Source organism: Symphalangus syndactylus, chromosome 18, assembly GCF_028878055.3.
Source record: "Symphalangus syndactylus isolate Jambi chromosome 18, NHGRI_mSymSyn1-v2.1_pri, whole genome shotgun sequence".
NCBI lineage: Eukaryota > Metazoa > Chordata > Mammalia > Primates > Hylobatidae > Symphalangus > Symphalangus syndactylus.
Window position 1 is genome coordinate 35,488,833 of NC_072440.2, and position 27,231 is coordinate 35,516,063.

Genomic DNA, 27,231 nt, shown 5'->3' on the forward strand with positions numbered 1-27,231 from the left:
ACAGCATTAAATAGGAATAAATCTGACAAGAGACGTCAAGAATGTATACTCTTAATAACACAAGATACAAAGTCAAAACAAAAACAGTGTTTTTAAACATTAGCAATATACAATTGTGAGTCAAAAAAATTTTAAATAACAATAACTCCTCTCAAAAGAAAAAAAACTTGGTATAAATCTAAATAAACATGCACAGGTTCTGAATGCTAGAAACTGCAAAATGCTGATGAAAGAAATCAAAGACTTAAATAAAAAGAAAGACATACCATGTTCACATATTACGAGAGTCAACATAGTAAAGATTTCAATTCTCCCCAAGTTTATCTATAGCTTCAATATAATTCCAATCAAAATCCCAACATGATGTTTTATAAATATAAACAGACTGATTTTAAGTTTTATATGGAAAGTCAAAAAATTAAAATAGCTAAACCATTTTGAAAAATAATAATAAAGTCATAGGAAAAAAGGAGTACTAACAAAAGCATAAATATGAACTGTACAGAACAGAGTCCAGAAATACACCCACACATTTTCAGACAACTTATTTTTGACAAAGCTGCAAATGCATTTCAATGAAGGAAGGACATTGTTTTCAACAACTGGTGCTGAAACAACTGAGGATCTCTATGTAAAATAATATACCCCTTAAGCCTCACAACTTATTTCAAATTAATTTTAAATGAATCCTAATTCTCAATTTTACGTAAAACTTAAAACTATAAAACTTTCTGAAAAACCAGAGGAGAAAATCTTCATAACCTAGTACGAGGCAGAGTTCTTAGATACAACACCAAAAGCATAATCTATTAAAACGTTTTTTGAGAAATAGGGCACCATAAAAATTAAACAGATTGGCTCCACAGGAAAAAAATTATGAAAATGAAAAGCTACAGACTGAGAGAAAATATCTACAAATCACATATCCAAAGAAACACTTGTATCCAAAACATATAAAGAACTCTCAAAAGTAAAAAAATAACCCAATTAAAAAGTGAGTAAAAGATTGTTTTTGTATTTTTTGAGACAGGCTGGAGTGCAGTGGTGTAATCATAGCTCACTGTAGCCTTGGTCTCCTGGGCTCAAGCAATCCTCTGACCTCAGCCTCCAAGTGGCTAGGACTACAGGCACACACCACCACGCTCAGCTAATTTTTTTTTTTATTCTTTTTTTGTAGAGATAAGGTTTTGCTATGTTGCCCAGGCTGGTCCTGAACTCCTGAACTCCTGAACTCAAGCAATCCTCCTGCCTCGGCCTCTCAAAGTGCTGGGATTATAGACATAAGCTGCCACACCAGCCCAAAAGATTTGAAGACACTTAACTAAAGAATATATACAAATGGAAAATAAGCACATATGTTCAGCATCCTTAAGGAAAAACAAACTAAAATCATGATGTGATACAACTGTCTATATATTTGAATGACTAAAATTTTAAACTATTGAGAATACCAGTGCTTGCGTTCAAGGATGCACAGAAAATGGAAGTCTTTGCTGCTTGGAATGCAAAATGGTACAGCCATTCTGGAAAACAATTTGACAATTTCTCATATAAGTAAATATATACTTACCATATGATCCAGCAATCCCACTCCTGAGTATTTACCCTAGAGAAATAAAAAATCAGGTTCACACAAAGATATGCACATGAATGTCTGTAAAAGTTCTATTCATAATTTGCAAAACCTAGAACAACCCACTTGTCCTTCAGCAGCTGAATGAACTGTGGTTCATTCATACAATGGAATACTACTGAGCAATAAAAAAGAACAAATCATAAATATACGCAACAACTTGCATGAATCTCATAGGCAATTTTACTGAGAAAAAGAGGCCAGTCTCAAGGTTGTATACTATAGGATTCTATATTTTAACAGTATATTAATATTTTACAACATTATCAAAAAGACAAAACTAAAATAATGGAGAACACATCAGTGGTTTTCAGGGATTAGGGATGGGATGAGCTTGTGATTATAAAGGTATATAGCACAAGGGAGTTTTGGGAGTGATCAAAATGTTCTGTATGCCCATTGTGTTGGTCATTATATAAACCTTTACATGTGTGCAAGTCATAAAGCTGTAGGTAGAGAATAATTTTATTGCATGATAATTGAAAAATAAAAGGACTATGCTGGATAAAAAAGAGGTTTGTTGGTTAAATATGGCTCAGTGCTACGTGTTTCCCCAAAGTAGATGCTCAATTAACTTTTGCTAAACAAAAACCCTGAAAACTGACTGTAACGTCTGCTTCAATATCAATCTCATTTACATCCCTAAGATTCAAGTATTTACATAACTTTCTGTACTGTCATTAATACTTTCTGTCATGGCATAGATCACTGAAAGATGTCTAGCTTACAAACATTTATTAAAAACCTCAAGTGAAAGTTAGAAATCCAGATATATCAACCAATTATTTTAAACTTTTAAAAAACTATCATTGACAATAGTAACTTTTACTTTACATATTGTATGTTTATCCTCATTTTAAAAAGGGCAAGATCGATCTGTACTGAAGTCATTACTCAAAGACATAGTATCCCAAACAAGCATTTAGTAAGTGTTTACGTAATCTTTATTAAATATGGAATGAACTGCACAGCTATGCCATTAATTTATCTCAGATATTTACTCTTTCTGGGATTTGTCTTTTTGCTTGAATTAGCAAAACAGACTTAAAAATTGTAATTATTCTGGTTCTAACTGCAATGTATACTTACATCACTAACACAAAATTTCTGTGCTGCTATACACTTTAAAATTTTCTGTGCTAAATAAACACTGGGTATTTGTTTGCCTGTAGCTTCTGTGCTACCAATCAAACTCAGTAGGATCCTGCCATGTCACTCCCTACACTGACCTGTGACAACAGGTCTAAGACTCATTAATTCTGATCAATTAAGCTATATCATATGTATGTGAATGAATACAAATAACTTCATCTATACAAAAAAAAAACACATTAACTTTGTACTTGCTTTGCTCTAAACTGTGTATAATAGTATTCCTATGATGGAAAATGATGAATTATGTAGCTGAGGTTTTCAAAACTACCTAGCCTAAGAATTAAACACATTTTTAAATTGCAAAGATGTTATTTGTATATATTTACAGTACAAAGTATAATTTTCATACTTCTTTTACATTTCTATTTGCTACAGAATTATTTTAGAGCCCTCCACATTACATTAATCATTTTGAAAATATTCTTTCTGAATATTCACTTAACATATGATCATTTCCAATTTACCTATGTATAGGTCAAGTCTCAATGAAAATTTTGAATTTTACAGTTTAACTATGAAGTATGTTATAATGATGCTAAAACACATTCATTTTTTACATTCTGTAATATATACTTTGATGTCACATTACACTATCACTTGTAAACAAACCAAACTGAAATGCATTTTAGCAACCAAAAATGTAATAAAAAATTACCTAAGAAATAATTATACTATGCAACTGAAAGATGACAAAAACACTCAATCTGAAGCATTCACTGCAGTAATTTTATTTTATTGAGTCAAAACTAGAATGAGCCATAATGAGTTTACTTAACTATTTTTAAAAGAAAAAACTAATTTATCAAGTTGCAGCTTTCTGTATTTTAGTTCTGTTAACATACAACACACTGATTAATAAGGACGCTATTATGAATAAGTAGATAATAAAGTCAATTTGCAAAAAAATAGTTTATTCAGAAACATATTGGTTCGAACTTTCAAATGTTCATGAGCATCTCATCCACTGGCTTTAATTGCTTTCTTTCCACAGCACCTAACATTTACTGTTCAGTTCCTTCGCACATCCTACTCTAGAGCATATTACTATGAGTACTGAAGTAGATCAAATCATAGAGAAGCATAGTCTCCTACGAAATTACAATAAGGGTAAGTTACCCTTTAGGTAATTTTCACAATTTAGCAGTTAATCATAACTAGATTGTGTGAGCCCATGATTAAGGCTCCTTGAAATACCCACTTAAGCTATTATAAATGTGATGAAAGGTGAATGACTTTGTCACCTGACTGAATTTACTTAAACATTTTTTCAACCCAAAATTTAAAAAAAAAACATTTTTCAACCCAAAATAAAACCACTGCAAAACAATCCTAATATGTCATACATTTAAAATATAGTAAAAAAAATCCAGTGTTAATTAGAGATTAATATCCCTCTAAAATATTAGCAGAATTGGGAAAAATTGCACAAAAGAGGTTTTTTCTAAACATGCATGAAGCATAGAGACTGGGTTATACATGCCAATTATAATACGGCTGCATGATTATTGAGTGCACTTAGAGAGAAACAGCATTTCCACAATTATTAAAACCAAGTTTTTATTATACGAATGTTGAAAGTTAGCTCCACTCCCCAAACTCCAGTATTTATAATACAGATTTTTTAGTAAACTCTTTTGAAAAATATTACCTGCTTCTGTAGCCATCTTTCACGCCTTCGTTGTTTCCTTCTTAGATTCTTCAACTTGCTCCTTTCTCTCTTATTGAGCCTCTGATTAATGCTGCCCAGTGAAAAATTGGCTGAGTGCAGGAAGTCCAGAGGGGAGAGGTGCTCTTCCTGGTCTGAGGCCTCCGGCATGCTCCTGCCAGCTGCGGGCAGGTCCATCAGGAAAGTCAGATTGTTAGTATTAGTATGGTCAGAGTACACTGAAGAAGCTTCTAGACCACACTGAAATTCTCCTCCTCTTTGTGTCTGGGTCTCATGGGGGGCCACTGAAAATCTTTGCAGCAACATACTAGGATCAAAACTGGACGGATTCTGAAAGGAACAGCTATTTTTACTAGATTGTAAAGGCAAGCCTGAAAGGTCAATAGGCTGTGTTTCATTTAGTCTGGAATAGGCAGTAGTCTTACTATGTATTTCATATAAAGTGGGTAATAAAGTCAGTTTCTCACTGATGTTCAGATCCAAACTATGTGATTTTCTATGAAAAGCTCTTGTAGTGCATCTGCCAGTCACAAGCTGGGGAACAAAAAGCTGGTATTTTGGTTCTGATGCTTTGGAGAGCAGTTTTTCGTTCTTCGTCTCAAAATATGTTGATCGCACCTCCAGGCAGAGTGCTTCTGTTAATCTTCCAGGGTCATTATTATTTCGGGCCATGTTTAAAAGCCTGTGATTTCTGTTTTTAGAGCCACCACCTGTCAGCAGAGCTTCCTTGTCACAACCTGACTGAACTCTAGGATGTGACAAGTATTTCAGTGATGGTCTCATTAGTCTGCCTGCCTGTGTTGGCTGATAATCGGTCCGGCTCTTGGAGAGATGTACAGCTGCAAGCTGGCCACAGGAACATTTTGGAGTGCTGACAAAATTAAAGCCCCCTAAACGGGCCCCACAGAAAGGACAATTCAGTTTTCCAACTGTCCACTGGGCCTACAGGTAATAAAGAAGAATAAAGACAGTGCTTTCATTATAAAGTAACCAAAGAGAAATTTTTTTTCTTTAAAGCCAGCCACATGAAAGTTTTCTACACCACAGAAAAGGCTAGCTTTCTGTTTTCTGATTAGTAGACTGAACAGCAAATAAAACAAGCCTTCCAAGAAATAAAGATAAGCAGTGCCAAAGTTCTAGAATGATAACATATTGCAAATCATGCCCATCCAAACAATATTTCTAAGAATTCTAAATGAGAGTCTCTTGAACAATAGGTTGAATATGGATACAGTATGAACTAAAGAAAAATATGCTATGGATCCAGGAAGCAAATCAGTGGACAGAGCTTAATTTGCAAGTAAAATCTCACAGAAAAGTATCTGTTTTGATACACTTCTTGCATACCAAGCACTGTGGGAGGGAACGTTACCCAACCAACGGAATAAAGCTCTTCCTGGCTTTTTACATACAACCAAAAGATATTGATTGCATACATCAGACAGTGCATTTTCTATGCTTAGATTGGAAATTAACAATGAATTGTCTTAAAATTGTATTATTGTATTTCCAACTGAGATAGTGAAATATCTGCAGTGTCCTAATATATTTTGTTAAGTTTTATAAACAGTACACTGGCATTCTCCTAGAAAATTGTTACAGTGTGAGAAGGGATATCTATTAAATGTTATTTTTTAACAAAAAATTAAGCTGCTCAGTAGAGAAATGTAATTATATATTTCCAAAGTCCTACTACTTATAATTTTCTAAGACAGGAGTAGTTTTGAATTGTGAAAAATAACTACACACACCAGGTCAGTTCCTGCTCTTATGATATTTCATTAAGGATCCTTTAAAGTGTAGAATTTTCATTTTGATTACACCAATGAGGGTCATTAATTGTCCTATTTATTTTGTATGTTTGCGCATTTATGTATGTATGTATAGATACGAATAACACATACAGAATATTCCATTTATTCAACAGGACCTATTCTTGGTGCTGGGAAAGACAAATTAACAAAATATAAAAGTCCCTGACCTCATGGTGCTTTTATTCTAGGGTGGAAGCTAGGCAACTAACAAGTTAAATAAGCTATATGTGTATTTAGGTAAATATGTATATGTGTGTGTATAATAATACATATATGTCATATATATGCTTCTGTATATTTAAAAGTAACATATTACGTGTGTGTGTGCGTGTGTGTGTGTGCGTAAAAAATACAGACAGGTATATAAAGCGGAGAAAGGAGAAAAGAAGTGTGAAGAGAGGTAATGGGAGTGAGGAGCAGTAAGAGGTTGGCCAAGGAATGCATCTAAGAAAAATAGCTCTAAAACGAGGACAAAAACATTCTGAAGGTTGTATATTCTTAATTTTACTCAGAAACTAAGAACTTACTTTTTGGATTAGGCAGCTTATCCATTCTGGAAGGGCTTCTATATTCATGTGCCACACATGACAAATATTTTGAGCATCAACTGAATCATCTTTATCCTGTTAAATAAAAATAAATGATATTACTAATTACCAGTTCAGAATTTATTTCACAGGTTTCATATTTAAGTAAAACTCAAAAATACAAATTCTATTTTAGCTAGAAGGCAAATATACACTGCCTTCCCTTCCTAACTCCCATAATAAAAAAACAAGCCCACAAAAAAGATTTTTAAAAATTTCTTCAGGGAATAACTACCTGTGATTTAAGACAAAGCCCTTCCATCTCATTGAGGTCATCAAATGAAATTTACAATTTAGCAGTTAGTTACTGAATGAACACATCTAGTGTCTTTTTCTGCATGTGAGACAAAATAGTGTCTTTCATGGCAACTTTCTCCAGCCCCAAATCTCTATTCTATTTGAATTCTACTAATGACAGAATAAAGTTGCTCTATTCTCTATCAAGATGCTAGATGAATGTGCAGAAAGATGCGGGAGCAGAATGATGGGATTCAGGACACACTACTCCCAAATAGGCCTCCTTGGCATACTGAAAAACAGCAGAGGCAGGAAGGTCTCACTAACCTTCCCCCTGCCCTTTTCCCCTGAAGCAGGTCAATAACCTAGGAAGGACTTTCTGACCTCCCATAAAGTATGACATAAGACTCTTATATGAGAGATGCTAAAACTGTCCTTATAAACTTTATAAATTAACCAAGGAAGAAGAGGGGGACAAACAAAAATAAACCAAGCTTGCAGCACATTGAGCATTAATCCCCAGGTCTGCTTGCTCTCTGACCTGCTTCCTCATGGCTGTTTGGTGCCTATTGCCCCAAATCCCATAGATCCTAGATTATAGTTTCCCTTAACTGCTCTATAGGTAACAACTTGAACATTATGAAACTCAAAGTTTTCCCTTTGAGATATTCCTCTAGTTTTCCCTTTGAGATATTCCTCTAGGTCCTGCATACCAATGAAACTATTAACACCAGCTGGTCTGAAAAACCCCATTGATGCCAGCTGCTCTGAATGAAGGATACCACCAGAAGCTGACTCACCAAAGAATGTAGTTTCCACATCCTGATGATTTCATCCCTCATTCCCCAACCAATCAGCCACCCCAATTTTCCAGCTCCTCACTCTCCATGGTTTCCTTAAAACTCCCAGCCCAGAACTCCTCAGGGAGATGAAGGATTTGAGGGTCTCTTCCCATCTCCTCACTGGACACCTTGCAATCATGACATTCTTTCTCTGCTGCAAATCCTGCTATCTCAGTGTATTGATCTGTTACTACATGGTGGGCATATGAAACTGTTGGTCCTATAACAGTGCCATCCCCTATACCAGGAGAAAGGTATTTTCAAAACTGCATTTGAAATTGGCCCTCTAAATAAGTTTACCAATTCATCTAATAAACAGGGCGCGAAGAGGTGTACTTCAGTGCAAGTTTGTATATGGATAAGCATATGACAGACTAATAGGTCGTTTGAAAGGTAAATCTTCAATTTTAGCAAGAGAAGAAAAACTTTAAGTCACATTCTATCTCCACTGTTCAGCAGCAAGCAAACTGCATGAAAACAAACACCCTAGAATTATTTTTCATAAACCCACAACATAATACAAATATAAACAGATGTTATCAGATTTTCCCCCTCAAAAGAGAAATTCTGGCACGTTCAATCATTGATAATCCTAGCGTTCCAAACTTTAATTATTCTAAGACATCTGTGGATGCCAATTTCTACAGAGAGTTTGAGAGAGAATATCAACACTGGTAAGTCCAATGTTCTCTTTTGACTAGCACTGAAGAAAAGAGCCTGCATCAAAATCATGAACTCTGTGAAGAGCCACCTTAGAAGAGTATTTCACAAAATGTGGTCCCCAGATCACTAGCATTAGACATAAGTTGGGTTACTTACTAAAAATTTATACTCCTGGGCCACACCTAGCAGTGTCTATAAATTCCTACTTAAGATCTTCATATACGCTAAAGTTAAGAACACAGAGACATCTTTTTTTAGTGTTTGATTTTGTGTGCTTCTGTCATCTGCCTTTTCTAAGTTCTAATAGTGATTAATTTACAGTAACAGTTCAGTCATGACTAGCTTTTCTTTCCAACTCATATATAAAATTTTTAAAGAAACTTGGGAAACATATTGGAAGTGACTCAATAAAACTAAACAGTATAGCTTTATCTATTTTGCCCCAGAAACAAAATAAAAGTATGGATACAGTTTTTGAAAAAGTAGAATTAATTTTGCGAAACATCCATACTCATACACACTAGCCCCTTTCATTAGGAGCTGACAATTATGAAGATTAGTATAACTCTAATGAATTCTTTAAAACAATCTTACAGAGAATACAAACTGGAATTGACAAATGAAGTAATCTTTTCATTATCAGATCCAGAATTTTGTTCTGACTTTTCAAGATTATGTCTACATATAGAGAAGGAAAGAAGGGTGGCAGCGACAGAGGGAGAGAGGAAATTTCTACACTGGTAGAATAATAGAATATCAATGTCAAAATAAGTTAATGGCACTCGACCTATCAATATTTATTCAGTGATTACTAAATAGTGTTGACCACACAATGCATGTAGAGACATACTTACTAATATGCCAGGGATTGTGTTGCATAAAGGTACATCTATTACTTGTATTAATGTATTAATATTTCACTGTCCTACGTCTTATTTTACTATGTACATTTCATTATTTCATTTAATCATATAAATTGATCATACTTAAATTTTAGCTATTTAAAACAAAAAAAATATGCTGTTTTATATTATTTTTTCTCAAATGAAGGAGGTTGGGTTGAGGGGTACAAAAGGAGAATCAGCTGTGGAATTTTTTTCTAAACATACCTCTCCCTACATAAATTTATTATTATCCCTACATAAATTTATTTTAGCTGGGTTGAATTTATAGCATTGTTTCATTTTCTGAAAACTTTACATATGGACCAGGGTAAACAGACACCTCAACTATAAATGAAACTGCTAACTACTTTCACCTGTATTTACCAACACAGTCTTAGAAAAAATACATTTTTACTTGTAATATTTATTTCCAATATAATTCTACAAGTAAAGAGGATGTATCAACTATTGTTTCTAAGTTTTAAGTCAGTTAATTTTTAAAATCACACAAATATATTTAATCACATAGCATTGATCGTAACACTAAAAAACCACTACCCACTATAAATTTTGTAAATGCTTTATGAATACTCCTATGAGAATAAACACTGGAGTCACAGTTGTAGGTAGAAGAAAGTTTTACAATGTACTTATTCTTCTTATTTTCACTAAATAACAAATATTTATATTGTGCTCACTATGCGCAGACACCGTTTTAAGAGTTTTTACTGTCTTACAGATAACACTGAAACAAGCGATCCCAAGCTTCCACATTGCCTCTTATGCCATATAAAATACTAGTTTTTAGGGCAATAAACTTTCTTTTATCTCTAGCCTGTGTATGCTTTAAGGCATGATACTGCTATTCTTCTCTAAGCTTATAAAACTAAAACTGAAGCATATCTTATTTTTAAATTAACTAAAATAAATTTATGTAGGGAGAGGTATGTTTAGAAAAAAATTCCACAGCTGATTCTCCTTTTGTACCCCTCAACCCAACCTCCTTCATTTGAGAAAAAATAATATAAAACAGCATATTATTTTTGTTTTAAATAGCTAAAATTTAAGTATACTTTCATCTCCTCACAACCAAAAAGAGAGGAATAGCAATTCATACAGGTAGGAAAGCATAAAAAGCTGGGTTGAATTTATAGCATTGTTTCATTTTCTGAAAACTTTACATATGGACCAGGGTAAACACAGACACCTCAACTATAAATGAAACTGCTAACTACTTTCACCTGTATTTACCAACACAGTCTTGGAAAAAATACATTTTTACTTGTAATATTTATTTCCAATATAATTCTACAAGTAAAGAGGATGTATCAACTATTGTTTCTAAGTTTTAAGTCAGTTAATTTTTAAAATCACACAAATATATAAATGATCAAACAAGTTTTGATGGACATATTTTAAGATGAGTGATGAAACTGGAGGCAACCCAATTTGAGGAATTTAAAGCCATCGAAGTATTAGCACAAGTTATCTCCTCGGGAAAAATTTGACTGAAAATTAGAACTGTTTTACTAGGATTTAAAAAAATTCTTGGACAGATTTTCTTTATGTCTCAAATTTCCCACATGGAGGAAGGAGGAAGGAAAAGGAGGAGAAAGTAATAGCAATTTCATGTAATAATGTCAGAAAAATGTTGACAACATTATGTTTGTAAATGAAATAATTTGTTCAAACAGCAGAGGGAGCCAATGTATTGTTATTTTAACTTTTTCTTTAAGTGTTGGGAATATTCTCAGTTGCTATAACAGAAAAATATCACTTAATTTTAAAATTACAAATTTGATGCCTTATTTTTTATCATTATGTGATCTTTAATATTTTTAATTAAGTGTAACAAGTTACATGCAAAAAGTTAATAATATTATTATGTAATATTTTGGAAGATGTTTAACCCTTGGCATTTCCAATGTAAGCAATAACATTCCCTCAGCTAATTCTTTAAATGAGAGCCAACTATATTATTTGACTACCACAGCTAACACCACAGGGAAAAGACTATGTAACAAAAATGTCATTTAAATTAACATTATTAATTGTCTAAAGTGTCACAAATGTAAAGGAACCACTATTCTATTGGACTGCCTAGTTTGCCTATTTGTACTTTAAGAAGGTAATTTGAGAAGGTACTTTAAGGGTAAAAACTTTTTATAATCAAAAAGTCACAATGAATTGAAAAAAATGAAAGCCTCACTTAAAAAACAAACAGGCTCCCTGCCTCAATTCTTGGTACCTTTCTAATTCGCTCTTCACACTATTACCAAAATAATCTTAAAATTCAAAAGTCATGTTACTTCCTCCCACTGACTTCCCAGCTCCTACGATAAAGATCGAAGTCTTTGACTTACAAGACCATACATGATTTGAACAATACCCAACTTTCTACTCTCAGATCTTGCCAAACTCCCTCTTCATCTCTGAACTCCAATTGTGGCAATCTCTTTTAGTTCCGGGGATCTACCACAGGGCCTTTGAACATGCTGGTCCTGAATCTTGGAATGCTCTTCCACCTGTACTGTCCTCACTTATCCATCATATCTCCACACAAGTCACTTCCTCAGAAAAGCCTTACAGCTAGGTCCAGCATTCTATCTATATCCTACTCTTATGGCTTCCTATACTTTTCCTTTTTGCCACTTAAACAGCTAATAATTTATATCTATATGAGTAACCAATATTTAATATTTATATAACTGGTCATTATAAATATTAAATCATTTTACTATTAAGTTATAAATATCAAACTTTTAATATGGTTATAATATAATTAGAATACATTTATAATTGTTATAATATTAATAGAAGATGAAATGATAAATCCTGAAAACTTCACAAGGACATACCATTTCTCTTCTGCTCATCTTTGAATTTCCAGTTCCTATTACAGGACCTGTGTGGTCTTAGTCTGGTTGGGATGCCATCACGAAATGCCAGAGACTGAATGACTTAAACAATAGCAACTTATTTTCTCTCAGTTCTAGAGGCTGAAGGTTTGAGATCAGGGTGCCTGCATGTTCTGGCTCTGGCAAGGGCTCTCTTTCCAGCCTGCAGGTGGCTGCTTACTCACCGTGTCCTCACAGGATCTCTTTCTCTTTTCTTCCTTTTACAGAGCCACAGTCCTATTGGATTAAGGCCCCATCTTTATGCTCTCATTTAACCTTCATTAACTCCTAAAGACTCCATCTCCAGATATAGTCACACTGCACCTTTAAAATATGCACTTGGAGGGCATACAATTCAGTCCATAGCATAGCATGTGCTAAGACTAGTATGGAACAAATATATATTGTCACTAAGAAAAGGGAACACAAAGTATTAAAAATGTAATAAGCAATAAAAATATTTATTTCAATATTACAGCCATTGAAGGAAAAATACTACCAGAATAATAAAGCCAGAGAGAAAACAAGCAAATTATCTAACCAAAAAACATGAGGGAGGAGGTATATACTCTAATAATCAATTCAACATTCATCAGTCCTATTCATGTCAGCCACTGCATTGGCAATGGTGTTATACAGATGAAATACTTCATAGCCTGGTGATGGAAGAAGTCATAACCTAATAATTAAAGTGTTTTATTGTAAGTGTTTGACTCCCTCAGCTCCCAATTACCTGAACCTAGTAGAATTTGGTAACTGCCCCTAGAAGTCTCGTAACTACAATGAATGTTGACCAATGATTTCTTTTAAAACCAATGGACACTTTTAACTTATTTAGGGTCTTTACATATGGATATATAGTTTGTGTGCTAACTCTGCACAAATCCAGGGCAAACCTTTCACAAACTAGCTCCCTCTAGAATTGTGCAGTATACAATCTGCACACTGAAGGAAATGTCTGATCTTCTAGATCTCATTTAACATTTAACACGAATAATCAACACTTTTTTTTCCTAGAAAATGTTTGTCCCTTGACTTCCATAATATTGTATCCTAATTTTCGGTTCTATTTTTCCACTCTTTTTTTTTCTCCTTTGTGAAGCTTCTCTTTTTCTGTCTATCCTATAAATGTTCCTGTATGATAGGAACTACTGCTCTCTCCTTTTTTTGGTTCTATTTTTTTCACTCTTTTTTTTCTCCTTTGTGAGAGCTTCTCTTTTTCTGTCTATCCTATAAATGTTCCTATATGATAGGAACTACTTATCTCTCACTCCATTCATACACTGCATGGTAATCTCATCTACTCTCACAGCTTCACCTAAAACTTACATGCTGATGATCCACAGTTTTAGTTCAGATCTCTCTTCTGAATCCCATATCCATAGAACTGAGCAGCTTCCTAAAATATTTGAATATTCTAGAGGCCACATAAACTTCACATGTCCAAAACCATGACAAAACTAACTAAAACTAAGGACGCCACTCCCTAACACAGATTGCACAAATGGAGACCATTTCTGTTATTTTATTTCTACATCTTTAGGGTCTTTGTTGTTGTTATTTTGTTTTTGGTTTTTGCTCACATTTCATCTATCTCAGGCCTGAATGCAAGGTCGAAGTCCCCCTTTCTCCTTGTGGGCGTTGTAGATTGTCTGAAAACTTCATTCTAAATTCTCTTTCTCATGTCTTACTGCATGCCAGTGGCTAGATAACTAAAGCTCAAATATCCCAGTTTCCCTTACAATTCAAATTCCACACCAACCTAACTTTGACAAACCTGATACACCCGCTCAACATTACAAAAGCAGAACTGATGGGTGCATTTGTACTGTTTCTTGTGGCAAATTTGGTTTTGGAGGTACATGATTATTCTGCAGCAAACATCACAGTAATTCTAGTGTCTAGTTCCTAGCTTTGGGAGGGCTGAGACAAAGAGTGTGATACTTCCATTTCCTGGCAATGGTCAGGGCTAAAGAAGGCAATTGGTCCTGGAGTCAACAGCTATTGATGTTGTTTCCCCAGTTTCCTTATTCTCTATGTTGTTCTGAGAGCCATTTCATGTCTGCATGTGGAAGACAGGAGATAAAGCCCAGGGTGCCCTCAGGATGGAAAGAACCTAAGGAGAAACTCCCTACATAAAGCTGGTTATAACCTCAGTATAAGGGTAAATGAGAAACCTGTTTCTCGGAGGGCACACAAGGAAACTTGCCTAACTTTGGTATTCAGTAGGAGAGGAAAAAACATTTCCCCTCACAATATAGATTTTCTTAAACAGTACAACACATAAAGGACAGAACTAATACATTCATCAGATTATGAATTTCTTTTCAACAAAGACACCACAAGAATGAAATATAAGTTACATAAACTGTGAAAAAAATAGTTGCAATACAATAACCAAAAAAAGATTAGTATTTAGAACACAGAATCTCCAAATATCAAAAACAAAACATCCTAATAGAAAAATAGGCAAGAAAAAAAGACATTTTGCAGAAAACACACTTGACCTCGAGAATGAGATGTTAAATGTTGGTGAAGATGTGAAATCACAGCAATGCTGAACTATTGCTGGTGAGACTGTCATTTGAAAACAGCATTGCCCAGTAAAGTTGAACATGCACATACCCTATGATGCTGGAACTCCATTTCTAGTAATACTAATGCCAATGTGAGCAAAGATATGCATAAGAAAGCTCACAGTAGCACTGATTATAAGAGCAAGACAAATAGATGTAACCCAAATGATTATCAACAAAGACTTTAGAGATCTTTCAACAAGAATTTCAACATGACTTTAGAGATCCTAAGGACCAGAGTATATTCTGGAATACTATCCAGAAGTGAAAATGAACTAAATCTACACTCAACATGGTGATACTGAGTAAAAACAACAATTTCCAGAATCATCACAGTGTAAATTCATTTACAGAAAGTTCAGAAACAAAACACTTATTATATATATAGCTTATTTTTAACTGTATAGTTACTTTAATAGGTGACAAATTTAGCAACCTTTCAGCACAGTACTGATAAAATTACTTTGGGGTTCTACTAATTTGTTTTGTGGTTTCCTTTAAAGGACCCTTTCATGTTCATTTTCAATATTTTGGTAATGTATACAGATTTATAAAATATAAAATATGTTTTATAAAGGGAATTTAAAGAAAATACCAATATGCCCACTACCAAGCTTAAGAAATTTAACATTAACATTACTTTAGAAGCCCCCCTCAGAGTCACTGCTTCATACTACTCCTTCTGCTAAGACTTAACCATGATATTGAATTATCCCCTCATTTTAAAATAATTTGTGTGTATTTTATATATATTTAGTATATAATTTTTACATATTTTTAATTACAGATGCAATTGTATATAAATGAATATATTTTTATTTTATAAGGTATTTTCAATGGTTTACATCTTTTATTATGTTTATACATTTTATTTTACATATAAATCTATAGAGACAGAAATAAGATTGGTATGTTGCCTGGGGATGGAAGCAGGACAAATAGGCCTGAGGAAACTTTATGGGGTAATGAAAATAGCCCAAAATTGCAATGTAGCAGTGATTACACAACTAAAAATCATTAAGTTGTTATCTAACAATGGGTGAATTTTATGGTCTACAAATTATACTTTAAAATCTGTAAGAAGCAAACATATATATGTTCACATATTATCTTTCCTGCGAAGTCTCCTGTGACCAGCCCAGGCAGAATTTTGTTTGCATTCCTCTGTTAGAGTACTCCTCAAATCAGGCTACACTGGTTGGCCTATTTTCAACAAGACTTTAGAGATCCTAAGGACCAGAGTATATTTTTTCAACTCTGTATTACTCTTCCACTATCCATCCCAATACATCCTACAGCAGTGCTTGAACTGTTCTTGCTCATTAAATATGTTTTAATGAATGAATAAGTGGGAGTTCTCCAGGTAAATAAAAGGATCAGCCACTCTAGTGAGAAGAAGTGACATCATATGATATCCTGAAGGAAGAGCAAAGGTAGCAAAGAGAGTGTGGAGGTTATGAGCACTGGCTCTGGAGCCTCACTGCCCAGTCCAATTGCAGCTGCACTTCTTAGTAGCAGTGTGAACCTGGGCAAATTACCTAATCTTCTGTGCCTCAGTTTCCTTATCTAGCAAATGAAGATGATAGGTTATCTTCCTCAAAGAGTTACTGTAAGGAATGAATAATATTTAAAAAGCATTTAAAACAGTTCCTAAGCAGCAAGTACATAAAAAAGTACTCTACATCATTAGTCACCAAGGAAATAAAGACTAAAGCTATAATGATATACCACTATACGTCTATCAGAATGGCTAAAATTATAAAGACGGAAAATACTAAGTATTGGCAAAGATGTAACTGGAATTCTCATATGTTGCTACCGAAAGTGAACATAAACTTTGAAAAACTACTAACAATTTCTTAAGAAATTAAACTATACCTACCCCCATGACCCGAAAAATCCATTCCTACACATATATTAAAAAGAAATAAGAAAACATGACCCAAAATTTATAAAAATTTTGATAGTAGTTTTATTCATAACTTAAAACTGGAATGAATGCCAATGTCCTTCAACAGAAAAAAATTGATAAACTGTGGTATATTCATAAACGGCACACAGCTCAGGAGAAAAAAGGAACACACTACTGACACATGCAAAACATAAATCTCTAAAACACTATGCTGACAAAAATAAGTCATGCACAAAAGAGTGCATGCTGTATTATTCCATTTGAAGGAATGTAAAGAACAAGCAATGGTGAAAGACATCAGTGAGAGGGAGACTACTGCCTGCAGAAGGGGAAGACAAAAATTCCTGGGGTGATGCAAATGCATATCTTGATCTGATTCATGGCAGGGCTGATAAAACTAATCAAGTTGTACATTTAATTTTTGTATTACATATAAGTTATATCCACCAAAATACTCTTAGCATAAAAAGTTTTGGATTTTTTCCCAATTAAAATGTTATTTCAAGTCATTAAAAAGTATTTGGTTCGAGACCAGCCTGATCAATATGGTGAAACCCCAACTCTACTAAAAAATACAAAAATTAGCCAGGCATGGTGGCAGGCGCCTGTAATCCCAGCTACTCGGGAGGCTGAGGCAGGAGAATCACTTGAACCCGAGAGGTGGCAGTTGCAGTGAGCCAAGATCGCGCCATTGCACTCCAGCCTGGGCGACAGAGCAAGAATCCACCTCAAAAATAAGTATTTGGCATGTAGTAGGTATCTAATCAAAGTTATCTATTATTATCAGTTTAGACTAGCTAATTTGTTAAAGTGGAAGGGAAACCATCATGATCAAATATAACTGAGGTAAAACAACGAAACAAACAAAAACCAAAAAGCTGAGTATGTCTCCCAAAGAAGCAGAAGAAAACAATGACAGGTGATTACAGTCACTCTGTCTGTTAAATTTAGAATTCCCTCCAAACTCCATTAATTACTTTCTAGTTCATGACTCTTTGATACTGCTCTTAGAGAAGTTAAGGAATTTTTATTTTTGTTGTTTAAAAACACTCATTTTTATCAGGATGACCAACACACACTTGAATATTATTTAGGTTTTCCTATGGGTTACTTTTATATCATACATGAACTTTTCTCTTCTAGGCCCATAGCGAATACAAAAAAAAAAAAAAAAAAAAAAAACAACTATATAACAAGTTTCCAATTCTTACTAGGATTCTGAATTTAATTGTGCAGTGATTACTGAGGCTCACTCATAGTGGGAATAAAATACATTGACTATTATCTTCAGCTTATGCCTATAACATTGCACTTTAAACATTAAGGTCATATTAACATTAGTAATTAAAGGCAAAATTAATTTTAACTGTGGAAGGGGGATGCTTTTTGAATACCACTTTAAAATGTTTTCAGTGGGTCAGGCAAAATAAGGTAAGAGTCAAAGAGTCATGACAAAGAACTATAACTACTCTTAATAAGGTAGTGAAGAATAAGTGTGCATGTGTGTAGATAGGCCCACAGCACTCCTCTACCAGGCAACTGAAGACTGGAGTTACCAATACTCACCTTAATCACTTGGTTCTCAAGATACTCCATAAAACAACCAGAGCTTGCTATACATTTTCTACATTTCCAACAACGAAGAATACTTGTTTCCTCTTGACTATAATTTTTAGTTATCAATTCTTTGCTTCTTTTCATCTGTGGAAACATTAATGCATTTTTAGAATGTTAAACTGTCAGATAAACTGGACTTTCTAGATCCTTAGCACAGCATTAGCTACAAGTGGAGAGTAAAGCAGGGAACTATCATTTATTAACGTACCTACTAGTTATCAGGTTTTAGATTTGGGGCACTCTATACATTACATCTGAGATTGAAAATTCCAATTAATTATGATGATACATTATGTTAATAACTACCAGCTTATTTTCTTTGTGCACAAAGTTTTATATCTACTGCTTTTCATTTGTCTCTCACTAAAAGTGGTAAACACAATCTGTAGAGTCAATTCAGTAAGTTACTGCAGTAGTTTTTTTGTTTGTTTGTTTTTAGACAGGGTCTCACGTCACCCAGGCTGGGGTACCGTGGCACAATCATAGCTCACTATAGCCTCCAACTCCTGGGCTCAAGCAATTTTCTTGCCTCAGTCTCCTGAGTACCAGGGACTACACAGGAGTGCACCACCACGCTTGACTAATTTTTTTTTTTTTTTTACTTTCTGTAGAGACAGGGTCTTGCTTGGTAGCACAGGCTAGTATCAAATTCCTGGCTTTCCAAGCAATCCCCCTGCCTCAGCCTCCTAAAGTCCTGAGATTACAGGTGTGAACCACTGCATCTGGCCTACAGTGGTTTCAAAGAGTCATGACAAAGGACTAAATATTCTTACAAGTAGGATGTTTTAAATAGTCATACCATTAAATTTTAAAAATAGGATTTACTGAGTTGTTAATTCTGTGAAAATTGGAAGTGCCTACCTTAAATTGACAGCAAAAATCCTTTATCCTGAAAGCAACAAAGTCTCCATTATATTGTACTTATTGGAACAGTTAACTATATACAACATCTTGTATATAATCAAGCAAGACTCAGAGAACAGCCCCACCAAATTTGTAATCTATTTTTGCACCTGAGATTTTATGTCAATACTTTGATTTAAGCCAATTTGGGATAATAGTTTCATATTAATATATAACAATTCCAAAATAGGTACAGGGTGTTAAATAATTTGTCTGGTAATTATCCATTACAAAGAAAGGCAATATTAATTTATTGGGCTACCCACATGGGCCTGCCTAGTTCCCTGGCCACATTTCCTCATTTGTTCATTCATTTCTCATTCATCCAACACTTATTGAAAGCTACCTATTTGCCACACAAAGAGTCAAACTCTGGGAACATGAAAATGAGTAAAACTTTCTGTCTCAGAGGTACTCACTATGCTACAGATCAACAGTTTTTCAACTGTAGCACATAGAATCGCTTGGTAAGCTTTAAAAGCACAGTGATGCCTAGGACCCACTCCTAGAAATTTTTACTGATTCTTGAGATGGGGATGGAGGTAGAAATGGACATTTAAAAAAAATTACCCGAGGGAATCTATAGTATGGTCAGGGTGAACACGGAGACATGCGTACAATTAACAATTAAGTAAAATGCAACTATAAGAGAGGGAACATGGACAGACAGTAACCAATTTTAAAGGTAGGACTTAAAGAACTCTGGCTGAGAGGGCACAACAAGCCCCTCTAGTTCAGACCTTCGAGTAGACAGGCTGCAGTTCTGTCTCTACTGACCCATCTTCAGAATGCATCTTAGCCCAGTTGACCACTCCATTTTAACTATGACCTCAATGACCACCAAGAATCGTTTAATTTGGCCGGGCGTGGTGGCTCACGCCCATAACCCCAGCACTTTGGGAGGCCGAGGCGGGTGGATCATCTGAGGTCAGGAGTTCGAAACTAGCCTGGCCAACATGGTGAAACTCCGTCTCTACTAAAAATACAAAACTTTGGCCGTGTGTGGTGGCACATGCCTATAGTCCCAGCTACTCGGGAGGCTGAGGCAGGAGAATTGCTTGAACCCGGGAGACAGAGGTTGCAGTGGGCCAAGATCATGCCACTGCACTCCAGCCTGGGCAACAAGAGGGAAACTCCGTCTCAAAAAAAAAAAATTGTTTAATTTGCAAATGTTCTGCCCCCCCCCTTTCTTCATTGTTGAAGCACTAACACACTTACCTTTAGTATTCTTCTTTCCTCTCTTACCCTTCTTAGCCTCTTTTGTCTTCATCTCCCTTTTAACCAGATAGGGACTGCAGGGAGGATTCATACCAGACTCAAGTATGGAGAAACTCCACATCTGCCTGTGCCCTCCAACCCTGAGATACCTGCCCTCTTCTCCCTGAAATTTTGCCATGCCTTCTTGGGCTACAACTATGTAGTAGGAAAAAAACCCTGTAGGAGATTCTTATAAGTCTTCATTTAAACACTGAAAACTATACTCACTCTATGTGACAATGCTTCTGTATCAATGATTTTACATCTATAGATCTAGTTTTGGTCTTGTTCCAAAGCTCTAAACCAGTATTTTCAATTTCCAAAAGCCAGTGCACATCTCTCTTTGAATCTCCTTCAGGGCCTTTGTACTGGCTCTTCACTCTTCATAGATCTGAGCTATTCTATATAGTAGCTACTAGCCAGGCATGTTTATTGAGTGCTTGAAATGTGAGTTATCTAAATTGAGATGTCCAGATTTTGAAGACTTAGCAGAAAAAAAGAATGTAAAATATCTCAATATTTTTAAGTACATGTTGAAATAATACTTTTAATATACCAAGTTAAGGAAAATGTATTATAAAATTAATTTAACCTGTTTCTTTGTACTTGTTTATGTGGCTTTATAGATAAGGCTTGCGTTGTATTTCTACCGGATAACCTTTGTCTAGACCTCCTCACCACTCCTGGGTCTCTGCATGGTTGGCTCCTTTCTCATCATTTAGATCTCGGTTCAATGTCACCTCCTCAAATATATAGTATAAGGAACACCCTGAATTTACTTAAATGGAAGTCAGTGGGCCACAATCTAAAAGATTCTAATTCAATGTTTCTAGGATATAAATCTTTGTATAAAGTTCAAATTTATCACTTATAATACTGCCAAATATCCATGTCTGAATATACAGTTTGCCAATCATTCAAGTAAAAAAATAATGTGCCACGAAAAGGTACCGACTTCAACTCTCAACTAAAACAACTGAACATGGGTTTTTCCTCAAGACCATCATCAGCCATCAGTAGACTGCACAAGTGCTCTATGGGTTCTTCTCATTTTTTTCCCACAAAGAGTATTTTTAAAAAGATGTACTTAAAAGTAAAGATTTAATGAAATATTATTTACTGCTTCGATAAACAGGTTTTCTGCATCTGTATGGTGGTAAAGAATAAAAGGACTCTTAGTATAGATTGTCACTATTGCCTTGATTTTGCTAAGGGACCCACAGTTTTACCCACTATTGCTTTTGTATTATTTGTGCAAATGTCAACACAGTGAAAAAGGCAAACATCTTAATATTACCAAGAAAACAGTTTTGACCGGATTCTTTGAAAAGGTCTCACAGACACCAGGGGCATGAACCACATTTTGAAAAATGCTACTTTATACAAAACAGCTATCTCAAAAATGTTGTTTTTGAAAATCTTACTTCTCAATAACATTCTTTAAAATACTTAGGAACGAAAGATGAGTCCCTATGGAGAAACATATTTATAACAGATTAGGTTGAAATTTTTTATAATACCAAGCACTGGAATTATAACCTCCATAACGAAGTTGCATTTCTTGGTCTATCCTTTGCTATTTGCTACACTTTATGGTGAAATACCAGCATTTGACACAGTAATAATTCTACGTTCCTGGGTCTCTAGTCTTTGCTGACCTTTTTATTTGTTATTCATAAATTTAAACTTGAAATGAGGTGAACAAAATTATAAATTAAAATTAAACTAAAGTTAGAAAATATGAATAAAACAATTTTTAAAATTGAAACAGAATTCAGATATCTTCTCCAAAGCAAGTTGGAAGGGGAATATAAGCATAAATGTTGTAACTGCCAAATTTTACCAATCTTTTAAGAAATAATCTTTATAACCTATAAACTGTAGTCCAGAAAACAGAAAAGAAAAAATAGCTCCTCCAAATAATTCTATAAGAGTAGTATGACTTTGATATATTAACTAGACAAGGAAATATAAAACTAGACAAGGAGAATATGAAAAAAATATAAGCCAAACTATTTATAAACATAGATGCTAAAATTCTAAATAAAATATTAGCCAACAGAATCCATCAATGAATTAAAATAATAATACATTTTGACCAAGTAAGATTACTTTCAGGAATTCAAGAATGGACAAAATTGGGTGAAAAACTATTGAATATACTGAAATAACAGATTAAAAGAAAAAACATGCTCATCTTAAAAGCTGCAAAAAATAAAACTCTTGGTGAAATTCAACATGTAGTCAGAAATGAAAAACAAAACCAAAAAACACCACCCTAGCAATAGAAGGAAACTTCCTTAACCTGAGAGAAAGGGAGTTTATCGAAAACATTAGCAATTATACAATACTTGATGGTGAAACTTTAAAATCATTCCATTAAAATCAGGGAGAACACAATAATGCTATTTGCCCTATTATTCAAATTTGTAGCAGGACTCCTAGCTAATGCTAGTAAATAAGAGTTATAGCATCTGAAAGCGTTAACAGTGGAAAAAAAAAAAAAAAAACTAAGTGCCTGTTAATACATGACATCATTTTTGGTTTTTAGGTTACAGGTGTTTCCATCTTGTTAGAAATACAGCAGGCCCTTGAATAACATTGTTTTACTCAATATCAGTTATAAAATTGATAAGGAAAAGAAAGTCAATTTCCATTGTAACATTGATGAGAAAAATAATTCCTGACCAGAGTCACTGTCTGTGTGGAGTTTGCATGCTCTCCCCATATTTCTGCAGGTTTTCTGTGGGCACTGCAGTTTCCTCCCATGTCCTAAAGATGTACATGTTAGATTAATTGGCATGTCTTAATGGTGCCAATCTGAGATGGTGGGAGTGTACCCTGTGATGGAATGGTGCCCTGTCCAGGGCTGGTTCCCACCTTGTACCCTGAGCTGACAGATTAGGTTTCTGTCACCTGCAACCCTAAACTAGAATAACTGGGTGAATATTGATCTTATTTTCTCAAATGTCTTGATTTCTTAAATGTCTGTATAGCTCACATTTACTTTAATGTTTAATATTAGAAGTGTTTTGGTCTTTACTTAAAAGTTTGATGTTTTTGTGGCCAGAAATATGCCATAGGCAATTAACTCTTATTTATATCAATTAGCCAATGGTAAAATTGGTTTCATAATACTAAATTCTGATTAAAGATGCAGTTTCCAAGAACTTATCGATGACATTAAGTAAGGACTTACTGCACATAAATAACAACAGTTAGCAAGTTTGTTCCCTGATGCTGAGGAACTGGGGAGAACACATGTATGAATAAACAAAACTTATATTACACACACACACAACATACCCCTTTGATATGGTATTTCTTTATTTCCTAACTACATAGGAGGTGGTTAATAACTATTTGCTTACTACAATGATTTTAACTACATCACTTTCATACACTTGGTATATAAAACTTTCCTATATTAGTAAATATGCTTGGTTTAAAAATGTTTAAATTCAACTTTTGGACTTACATGAAATACTTACAGTATTACTAATCAGCTAGAAGACACTCTACCCCCAATATGTACATTTGTCACTAGGATAACTGGTGAGGATAAGATCATGGAAAATATTTTCCTATATAGTTTTCTTTATTTGAAGGAGAAACCACACTACTCAAAAAAAAAATCTCCTGGGATACAATGTTAAATTTATAAATAAGCTAACATAATACCTGATAAGCTTCTGTGGTACTAGAAATACACTAATTTCTAACATACTATTATTTCCTACTCTGGGTACTGGTATTTTACATACATATATACACGTTCAGTTTATGAAAATTCATTTGCTGTATACTTGTGATCTGTTCACTTTTCTATATGTATATTTCAATATGAAAATTTCTTTTAAAACTTGTAACTTGTAAACAAGAAAAAAACAACCCCATCAAAAAGTGGGCAAAGGATATGAACAGACACTTCTCAAAAGAAGACATTTATGCAGCCAAATAACACATGAAAAAATGCTCATCATCACTGGCCATCAGAGAAATGCAAATCAAAACCACAATGAGATACCATCTCACACCAGTTAGAATGGCCATCATTGGCCGGGCGCGGTGGCTCACGCTTGTAATCCCAGCACTTTGGGAGGCCGAGGCGGGCGGATCACGAGGTCAGGAGATCGAGACCACAGTGAAACCCTGTCTCTACTAAAAATACAAAAAATTAGCCAGGCGTGGTGGCGGGCGCCTGTAGTCCCAGCTACTCGGAGAGGCTGAGGCAGGAGAATGGCGTGAACCCAGGAGGCGGAGCTTGCAGTGAGCCGAGATTGAGCCACTGCACTCCAGCCTGGGCGACAGAGTGAGACTCTGTCTCAAAAAAAAAAAAAAAAAAAAAAAAAAAAAAGAATGGCCATCATTAAAAAGTCAGGAAACAACAGGTGCTGGAGAGGATGTGGAGAAATAGGAACACTTTTACACTGTTGGTGGGACTGTAAACTAGTTCAACCATTGTGGAAGTCTGTGTGGTGATTCCTCAGGGATCTAGAACTAGAAATACAATTTGACACAGCCATCCCATTACTGGGTATATACCCAAAGCATTATAAATCATGCTGCTATAAAGACACATGCACATGTATGTTTACTGCAGCACTATTCACAATAGCAAAGACTCGGAACCAGCCCAAATGTCCAACAATGATAGACTGGATTAAGAAAATGTGGCACATATACACCATGGAATACCACGCAGCCATAAGAAATGATGAGTTCATGTCCTTTGTAGGGACATGGATGAAGCTGGAAACCATCATTCTCAGCAAACTATCGCAAGGACAAAAAACCAAACACCGCATGTTCTCACTCATAGGTGGGAACTGAACAATGAGAACGCATGGACACAGGAAGGGGAACATCACACACCGGGGCCTGTTGTGGGGTGGGGGAAGGGGGGAGGGATAGCATTAGGAGATATAACTAATGTTAAATGACGAGTTAATGGGTGCAGCACACCAACATGGCACATGTATACATATGTAACAAACCTGCAAGTGTGTCTCTCTTCCTTTCCCTCTTTTCCTCTCATCAATATAACCTCATGCTTGCCTCTGTTTGATAACAGTAGGTAAAGGATGCCCAATATGGGGCACTGCCTACAGTGACAACTCTCATTATTGGGCCCTGGTTAAAAGGTCAAGGTTTTCGGATAGGTAAAAGTCAAGCCCTTGCAATGAGACAAGAAATCCCAGATGTGTTTTCCCACCATTGCCCATATGGGGATTATTTATCTATCACCAAGGAAATACTGGAGAACAAGAAAGTGTGGAAATGAACCCAGGCTGATCTTTCATTATAAAAGTCTTATATAACAGATAAATTTATATGTGGATAAACAGTACCAGCCCTTGTCCTACCAAAGAACTGGTTAAATGCTAAAGAAGATTTTCATAATCCAAATCCTAAACATTGGGAATGGGCCAAGATAGAAAGATCTAATGTAACACTGAGAACCTCTCAAAACAGATAACTTTGTGAATTGCTATCCTTTATATTGACTGATGTTAATTTTTTTTTTAAAAAAAGCTTTATTAAGATATAATTGGTATACAAAAATTGCATATATTCAATATATACATTTTGATGAGTTTTGACATATGTATATGCCCAAGATTCTATCACCACAATCAAGTTACTCGATATATCCATCACTTCCAAAAATTTCCTTGTCCTTTGTAGGGTTTGGTTTTGGTTAAGAACACTTAAAATGAAATCTATCCTCTTATTTAAAGTGCATAATACTGTACTGTTAACTATAGGTAATATGTTGCACATCGGATCTGTAGAACTTATTCATCTTACATAACTAAAACTGTATACCCATTAAGCAACAGTTACCGATTTCCTTTTCCCCATCCCAACAGTCACAATTCTATTCCCTGCATCTATGAGTTTGACTATCTTAGATAACCTCATATGTGTATTTGCCCTTCTGTGACTGCCTTATTTCACTTAGCATAAGTTCTCTAGGTGCATCCATGTTGTTACAAATGGTAGGATTTCCTTCTTTTTCAATGCTGAATGTTTCATTAAATATATATATATATATTTATATACACATACATACATACATACATATATGTATGCCACACTTTCTGCAGGCATTCATCTGTCAATAGGCACCTGGTTTTTTCTCCCCTTATTTTGGCTACTCTGAATAATGCTGAAACGAACACGAGGATGCAATTATCTCTTTGAGACTGTTATTTCAATTATTCTGTATATATATCAGACATAGGATTGCTGGATCATGTGGTAGTTCTAATTTTCTGTAGACCTCCATACTGTTTTTGTTTGTTTTTTTAAATGGAATCTCACTCTGTCACCCAGGCTGGAGTGCAGTGGTGCGATCTCAGCTCACAGCAACCTCCACCACCTGGGTTCAAGTGATTCTCCTGCCTCAGCCTCCTGAGTAGCTGGGATTACAGGCACACGCCACCATGCCTGGCTAATTTTTGTATTTGTACTAGAGACAGGGTTTCACTGTGTTGGTCAGGCTGGCTTTGAACACCTGACCTCACGATCCGCCACCCTCAGCCTACCAAAGTGCTGGGATTACAGGAGTGAGCCACCATGCCT

General features: G+C 34.9%; 1 protein-coding gene across 3 annotated transcripts in view; it reads right to left on the reverse strand.

Annotated features, from left to right (window-relative positions):
* Positions 1 to 27,231, reverse strand: part of RNF180 (ring finger protein 180) — a 213,657-nt gene that overhangs the window by 168,051 nt on the left and 18,375 nt on the right. For 2 of the 3 annotated variants that reach the window (XM_063623242.1, XM_055252596.2), the window contains exons 2-5: positions 18,433 to 18,567; positions 6,796 to 6,891; positions 4,437 to 5,396; positions 1,571 to 1,606 (exon numbers count right to left, since the gene is read on the reverse strand). In XM_063623242.1, coding sequence (XP_063479312.1) covers positions 1,571 to 1,606; positions 4,437 to 5,396; positions 6,796 to 6,891; positions 18,433 to 18,567 — 1,227 coding nt within the window. Of the gene's footprint in view, positions 1 to 1,546; positions 1,607 to 4,436; positions 5,397 to 6,795; positions 6,892 to 18,432; positions 18,568 to 27,231 lie in introns of those variants that run through there. The other variant, XM_055252597.2, reaches the window with a different exon arrangement.